General features: G+C 33.1%; 1 protein-coding gene and 1 long non-coding RNA gene across 2 annotated transcripts; one reads left to right on the plus strand and one right to left on the minus strand.

Annotated features, from left to right (window-relative positions):
• The first annotated feature begins 1,418 nt into the window (after positions 1-1,418).
• On the plus strand, positions 1,419-2,989 carry LOC103402578 (uncharacterized). Its single transcript, XR_524083.4, has 3 exons — positions 1,419-1,672; positions 1,752-1,857; positions 2,730-2,989. It is a non-coding gene; the product is annotated as an uncharacterized lncRNA (long non-coding RNA).
• Positions 2,990-6,267: 3,278 nt separating this feature from the next.
• LOC114822146 (MLP-like protein 328) lies at positions 6,268-7,520 on the minus strand. Its single transcript, XM_029096299.2, has 2 exons — positions 7,212-7,520; positions 6,268-6,810 (listed from the first exon to the last, which is right to left on the minus strand). Exons 1-2 carry the CDS (start codon positions 7,393-7,395, stop codon positions 6,542-6,544), a joined length of 453 nt encoding a protein of 150 aa, XP_028952132.1. The 5' UTR covers positions 7,396-7,520; the 3' UTR covers positions 6,268-6,541.
• Between the last annotated feature and the right edge of the window lie 900 nt (positions 7,521-8,420).

Raw genomic sequence — 8,420 nt, forward strand, 5'->3', positions numbered from 1 at the left:
TAAACCCTTTACATCCTACACCATGCTAATAATATCCACCAATTCTCTATTTTATTTATAAAAAAATAAATTAAAAATAAATTAAAAAAAATAAAAAAAAACATATGAGGGTGAATAGTACCATGATTGATATTTTAGTGTAAATATATGATTTTTCCTTAAAGTGAACAGTACCGAAAGTTTTTCGTTAAAATTCTATTTTCTTTAATTAGTAATTAATATTAAAGTTCGTCTAAGATTATTTTTTAAAGGAGATATATATTAAAAGTATCAAATAGAAAAAACAAGACAACATCATTCAAAAAAAAGAAAACTAATGAAAATAGCTTGAAAACTTTGAGTTTTAACGATAAGGATAAAGGGTAAAGTGAATAGTACTAGGTTTGACTTTTTAGTGTAAAAATATGGTTTTTCGTTAAAATGAACAATATCGCGGGCTTTTCGTTAAAACTCTCTTCAAAAAAGGGAAAGGGATCATTTTCGGATCTGTTCTACCTAATCCTCCTCATCAAATAATCCGAGCTTTTGAAATTTGATCTAACAGTTAAAGTTATTATAACTTTTAGAATTAGTCCGTATTTTTAACAGTTTAATCAAATTTTAAAGATCTAAATTATTTGATAATGAGAATTAGATGAAAATGATCAAATGATCCCTTTTCCAAAAACAGGAAAAAGAAAAACAAGACAGCAAGTTTCTTTTAACCAAGGTATTAAATATCGGTAATATCGGAAATATCGGTAGTCTGAAAACACGGAAATATCGATGGAAATATCGGTAAAATATCGATATCGATATCGATAAAAATTACATGGAAACCACGGAAATTGTAAGAAAAACTTAGAAATTTTAATTGAAACTTTGCAAGATGTTTATTTAGTCAATTATCTATTAGTTTATCACAAAAAATTGGAAGGAAATGCATTGCATGATGGATTTAACTGATTTAAATTGATTATATAGCGAGCTGGCAAACATTGTGAGTGTAAAAAATATATAGTAATTAATGAAAAAAGTTTAAAGACACCACAATTATTATATATAATGAATTAGTACAATATTTTACACTTTATATATTGCATTTTTTTTTCTCTCAGATAACACACACAGACTGACACATAGCCCGGATATTTTGAAAGCAGGTTTGGATTTTTTTTTTCTTCTCTCGGATAACACACACACACCCCACTTCTACACACACACACTTCAAAGTGCACCCCACTTCTACACACACACGCACAGACACACTGTAACAACCCAACCCCAAATTTTTATATATTTTCGTGGTTCCCCAAATAATTATGAAATTATCGTTTTAGTCCCCTATCTTAACCAAATCTGGACCATTCATCTTGATTTCCAAATTCTCTCAAGCTACCACATGGCAGCACCCTAGCACCCTCACGTATCTCTCTCTCTCCCCACCCCGTGACCTCTTTCTCCTTCTTTCTTCTCTGCACTCACTCTCCCTCTCTCGAAGACCCTCACTCTTTCACCCTTTGACCCACACCCGAGAGCACCCACGCACACCCTTCGTGGTACTCCGTCGACGGCATCGTCATCACCTTCTACACGCCGTCGTCTCTCTCTCTCTCTTTCTCTCTCTCCCGTCACTGCGCAACTCGACGAAACCCCAAGAACCTCCGGCGAGTTCTTCATGGGTTATGGTTAGGTAAGCCTCGAACCTCTCTTTCCGTGTTGGTTTGTTGCTTGGATGTGATTATTGAGGTTATTCTGTCCTTTTTACCAAGGATTTAGCACGGAATCAGCCCGGGAATAGGCGCACCCATCTCCGGCGAGACCGTGGGTATCGAGAGGTTTTCCGACCACCACGGGTCGTTTCACGGCAAATGGAAGGTATAAACGCACTCCTCTCGTCTCGTGCTTTTATTTGATACCTAGATCGGGGTCTAGAACCCTTGTTTGTGGTCGACCGGAGCTGTAGAAGCTCCGGCGTTCTTCTCCGAGTAGCACGGTTAAAAAAATATCGCGATATTATCGATATTATCGATAATATCGCGATATTTTGCCGAAAACCATTTGGATACCTATTTAAATATCCATTACCTGAAAAACCGATAATATCGGCGATATTTCGCCGATATTATCGATATTTTCTTCCATGCTTTTAACAGATGAATTTTATTAGAGGTGGAATTGGGGTCCAACATCCCAGGTGTTTTCTGATAGCATAACCCAATAACGTCAAATCCATTAATTTGATTATTTAATAAATGGCTCCCACAATAGGATTTGGATCCTCTATGAGACAATTGGTCGGGATCTTCCTGACCAGTATTTGTGGGCCGTTGGATTTTTATCTAACGGTTATAAATAGGGGGACCCTCTAAATTTATAATAATTATAGTCGTTGGATAAAAATTCAACGGTCCACATACATCGATCAGGAGGATCCTGACCAATTACCTCAGAGAGGATCCAAATCCCCCACAATACACCAATCACGTACCCCTCCCAACCAATTTACACAATTTTTGTAACAGTAGGTCCCACAATATATAATAAAAAGGAAATTTGACTCATCATTTGAAAAAATAAAAAAAAATTTAACATTTAACTTCAAATACTCATTTTAGTCATTAAATAAAATTTAACAATTTATAAATGAGTAATGTTAGAGAAGCTAATTTTTTAGACTAAATTTTATAAATTATATGTATTTGTTAACGATTAAATTATTATTTAAGTGTTGCTTAATGTTTATATAGAGCCACAACCCACAAAGTCCTACACAAATAGCATGTTTTAGTTATGGAGGCAGTTGTGGTGGATATGATCTGATCACTTGAAGAAAATGACGAGTCTGCGGATCTTTGTGGATCTTCATCTTTCACATGGGAGGTTTTATGACTACACCTACCAAATTTAATCACAACAGCGAACTTGATAATGAGACATCAATAATTCAACGATTCAGAAAACTTCAATTAAATTGGGACCCATAAATAAATATGTGGAATTCCTAATACTTCTTTTGTAATCGATCAAAGCTAGATCATTGATGCCTAATTCAGAAAGAGGAGTGTTATTGGCACTTTAAAAGTCTCATTGTACACTCTTCACAAGTGTATTTTTCTTTCTTAATATAGAAAGTTTGGAGTGTAGAATAAGATTTTTGGAATGCTACTAACAATTCCCTTCAAAAAAAGGTTTTTCTGTTTTGCATGCAACATCTGGACACATGAATATTCTTTGGCATTCTAATTGCGCACACGTATTATCTTTCAAATATAGAAAATTTGAAGTGCAATTAAATTTTTAGAATGTAAATAAAAGGGGAAACTTGATATAACTCCAATTTTTTGAGCCAATAGTAAGAATAGTCCAATTTATTAAAATAAATCCAATTCTTTAAATTTAATTATTTAATTATCAATAATTATCTCTTAAAAGAAAAAACTTATTGTAAAAATCAAATTTCTTCCTAATTATCTCTTTGATTATTATTATTATTTTTTTTTATTTCTTGTTCTTCTTCCTGCTTTAACCCATTTATAGATTTTTTTTAATTTTTATAATCAACCTATATCATAGGTTAATTGTATTTATCTACCTATATGACAGATTCTTTTTCATAGTTAACATGTCACATATTAATGTGTCTTGCTTGTAGGTATATTATATTTTTTTTCTACCTTTTAGTTAGGTTTCATATCTCACTTATAGGTATAATATACATTCATATATTTGCTACTTGATTTAGGGTAGAATGTTTTGCAGATAGATTTATGTTAGTATATTAATTTTTTTTGTTTATAAGATATTAATTAGATATTTTGGAGTTGAAAAATGCATAATATTAAAAGATTTTAATTGATTTTTAATATTTTTAGAAAATATAAAAGGAGTATAAAAGAAATAAAAACATATAATTAAATAACCGGAGTCACTCCTAAAAACACTCTATGTTTTTGGACCTGGATCTAAAAGCCCCTAAATAAAATTACCTTCTTTTATTGGTTTTTTTTAAGGCTCGCAAAAATGGTTGTCTTTGTTGTTTGGCGAAGGAACTTCTTGGATATCATCATATTGTGGTCTTCTTTTTCGCTTGTATTGCTAAAAAATAACTAATTACAAATCGATTTTCATCAAAAGGGTTGTTAAATAAGATATTAATTAATGCTATATTTTTTTTCTTGATACTGTTTGGGTCTCTCAACCTCGATTTATTATTTTGCATTTTATTTCTTCCATGATCATATGTATCTCCATTGTTTAACAACAACTAAAAATACTATTGTTTCTTTAAAAAAAAGTACTATGTATTTGATTAAGGCGATTTTATATGACGATGAGCAACAAAGTGGAGACGGTGCACTACACCTTTTATTTTGCATACCATAGTTCATACATTACAATCTCACATATGATATCCCTTCACGTACATTTGTTACAAGGCAACTTACAAAGCAAAGCATTTTAATTACTTGTAATCAAGCAAAAGGCACGCATTATTAACACAAATATTATATACTAACGATGGACGTCACACTGTTTCACCATTGCATTCTTTTCCTTTCCTTAATTTATCATGCCTTGATAAAGTGAGCATCAAGATCCTTGACGATGTTAACCATCAAACCGACGTATTTGTCCGGACTGCAACATCCTCAGTCAGTTTCTCATATTCAGTCGACAATTTTGCAATGTTGCCTTCATTCTTTTGAGTGAATTGATAGACCGGCTTGAAGCTCTTGTAATACTGGAAGACATCTCCTTCCAGTCCATTCAGTGTTATGGATTTGTTCTCGTTGTTTGACTACACTTTTTCCTTGAATACTCGAACTTCGTCCCCTATGTATTCACAAGAAAGTGGTCTCTATATTGACCAAGGAACAATAAAGGGAGCGTTTGATAAATAATTTGTTTTAAGTTTTCACAAAAATGAAAATTGAAGTTATTTTTGTCAGTTTTCTAAATTTATATTAGTAATTTTTATTTTTTGAAGACTGAAATAACATGAGATTGTTGAATTATTGCGGCACACCTCGATTCTTTACCAACATATTTTGTTCTAATTATCCATTATATCAATATATAGTTTTCACTTATGGGTTAGTTGTTCGCTTGTGAATCAGGGTTTAGTTATTGCGATCCTTCTAATATTGCTGGATTATGATTAACATATAATTGTGTTCTGATCTTAGAGAAAAAGGTACATATCATGTTAAATACATGAAGGTATTTATATGAGACGAAGAGAATGGTACCTTTTTAGACAGCTAAATCGCCGTGGTTTGGCCGTAAAACGGCTTGAAAGTGGCTAACTCGAGACCAAGACAGCCACTTTCGAGCTGTTTTCCGGCCAAACCACGGCGATTTAGCAATTAAAAAAGGTACCATTCTCTTTGTCTTGTCAAGAAGTATGATTTTCATTTTTGAATCACTTGATTTCTGAGTATTGAAGAAGTTATGAACGTTTTGAAGTTTGCCCAGTTTCCGGTGAGTTTTCAAGTTTCACTTTGACCAATCAACTTTGAGGCTATTTTCCGGCAATCTTCGGCAACCATTGGGCTTCTAAATAGCTGTAATCTTATTCTACACTTTCCTATCTTCATTTTGATATATTATGGGTCAAATTTGGTTAAGAAACGATTGAGTTACGAAACTTTGAAAATTGCCCAAACTTCCGACCAAGAGCTCCGGAACACTTAACGGAGTTTTTAACGGAATGACCAAAATGATGGATGGTGGCCAATCGCAGGGACCACTTTTATCGATTTGGAATCTCAGGGACCAAAGTGATGAGTTATGCAAATCTCAAGGACCATTTTGGCGATAAAATTATGAAATTTGGTACAATCTTCTTGACAGACTCACGAACCCGCTCCAATTGGAATCACTAAAAAATTCTACCGTTTGATTACTTTATGCTTAAAACAAGTTCACATGTCCTACAATAAAAACATAGAGCAAAGCATCAAAATGTCACTAAAATAATAACCAAAATATACCAAGAATAGGGAATAATATATAGTATAAAATCGACTCATCATGACCTTGCATGAACTTATAAGTAAGTTGGGCTACTTTTCATATTGCCAATTGGTTTTATGGTGTCACCTTAACTTTCTTCATACCCATGTGTGAAGCCAAAAGACTACGTGCGCTCCATGTCACCCATTTGTGTTGCCCACCTGTTAGGCTTAAAAAATTTCCACACATGAGGAGGCGTATTAAGAATGAATCTCACATTAATGGGAGGAGAAATTTTGCATGGACTTATAAGTAAGTTGAAAAAAAATATTGGACAAATATTGTAGAGTACACCACATTTTATTTTATAGATGCGATCGACAACCATAATCTATTACATCACAATGTCATATATGACATCCTTCGTACATCTTTTACAATACACACAAACCTAATTAAGAAAAGCATTTTATTTAAGTAGGTACGCATTGATGAACATATGCATGCATGATTACATATAATTGAACCCTTTTTAACAAGACCAGCAAAAGCTCTTTCCAACCGTTGCATATGACGTATGGTTTTTATTCATTAATTAATTAATTTATGCTCCCAGAAGGTGAGCGTCAAGATCCTGGACGAGTTTAACCATCAAACCGACATATCTATCTGGAGCTTCAACATTCTCATTCAGTTTCTCGTATTCGATCCACAGGTTGGCAATGCAGGTGCCTTCATCTTTTTGAGTGAATTTATAGACACCCTTGAAGCTCTTATAATACTTGAACACTTCTCCTTCCAATCCTTTCAGAGTTGCAGCCTTGTTCTCATCGTCTAGCTCCACCTGTTCCTTGAATATCCCGACATGATCCCCTATATATATGCATGCATGCATTCATGGTTAATTTCATAACAACAAAATATATAAACTTTCTCACCCTCTCTTATTAGGATCTTGTTTCCACCGTAGGAAAAAGGGGGCAATATGACTTATTTACGAAACATGTATTTACTGTATATGACTCTCATTGTCTAGAACAAAAATTGAAGGAAGCATTGAAATATATATAAGAGGTCATATATGGTAAATACATGATTTCTACGATTGTTCTATCTCGACCTTGTTTTTGCTACAACAAATCAGAATTTCTGCGAAAAAGCTGTAAACATTGAAACTCATGCTATGAACGTATGATGATTTGAGCACATCTGTTAAGGTATACATACATATAAAGTGAATAATTAAACAGGAAAATTGAATTAAGTAGCGGTACCTAGTTCATATTTCCAAATCTTAACAGAGCCGTGTGTTTCCCAATCTCCTTCATGCACATCAACTCCTTTGATATGGGTATTAGAGATGTTTGGGATGAGGTGGGCGCTCTTGAACATGTTGTACAACTTGTCAGCTGGTGCCTTAATTTCTATTTCAGTCCCAATTTTACCATGCAAAACCATGTTTATGAGCAGTTTTGATGGGTGCTACTCAGAAATTATAAGAGAAGAATGTTAAAGGATATGTATAATTTGGGCTCCTACCCTCCTTAAATAGAAGCGACTAGAGTTAAATTGCGAGATAAAACTTAATGTGTCCGGAACACGATACAGTACGCCATATATATAATATATGTAATATAAATGGAGGGAAAGTTTTTTTATTTTATTTTATTTTTTTCAAGTGTTTCTCTACTTGTGTATGACATACGACGTATGTACCCGTGTTCTGGATATTAAAAATTCTCTCATAATATTTTAATAGTGGGTAATCCAATTTAAAAACCAAATCATGCAACACGTGATAAGGATTAAGTCATATATTTTTTAAATCATACTTCTCGGATAATTGGAATCCTATGAAGTAATGATCACAAGTTCACAATATGCATGGATAGATGAAGGGTTTGCTCATGAGTAATGTTAGGGAAACCAAATTTCTAAATCAAAATTTGTAAACAAAATAATGTAGAGGTAGATGATTGAATTATTATTTAAGCGTTGATTAATATGCTTATTTCTTATTAATAACATATCATTTGATTTGTATTCACGCATGCGATAAAGATTAGATTAGTACGATCACACTAAAAATTTATTTGTAAATGTTTTAAAATAAAATGTAATTTATCTGCAAAATGTTTTTTTAAGGTACGATATTCTTTAATAACAAATTTATACGTACATCAATGAGGATAGGGTGTAAACAAAGGGCCTCGATAAAAACCTTGCCGGGGTTTTCAACCCGTTCGAAGAGAGATTTTTCAATGTGACCGTCACACAAGGAGGTACACCACGTGTCTCTATGTAAATGGTTATATATGTGTGTTAAAAGATTAATAACTTAAAAATTAAAATTTTCCACCACTTACATAAAAACACGTGATATACCATCCGTGTTCCCGTCACAACTAAAAATTTTCCCTAGTCGAATGGTAAAAGAGTGTCCCACACCAACATAATTAATTAGGAATTGCTATCCTCAAAGA

This window comes from Malus domestica, chromosome 16 (assembly GCF_042453785.1).
Source record: "Malus domestica chromosome 16, GDT2T_hap1".
Classification (NCBI taxonomy): domain Eukaryota; kingdom Viridiplantae; phylum Streptophyta; class Magnoliopsida; order Rosales; family Rosaceae; genus Malus; species Malus domestica.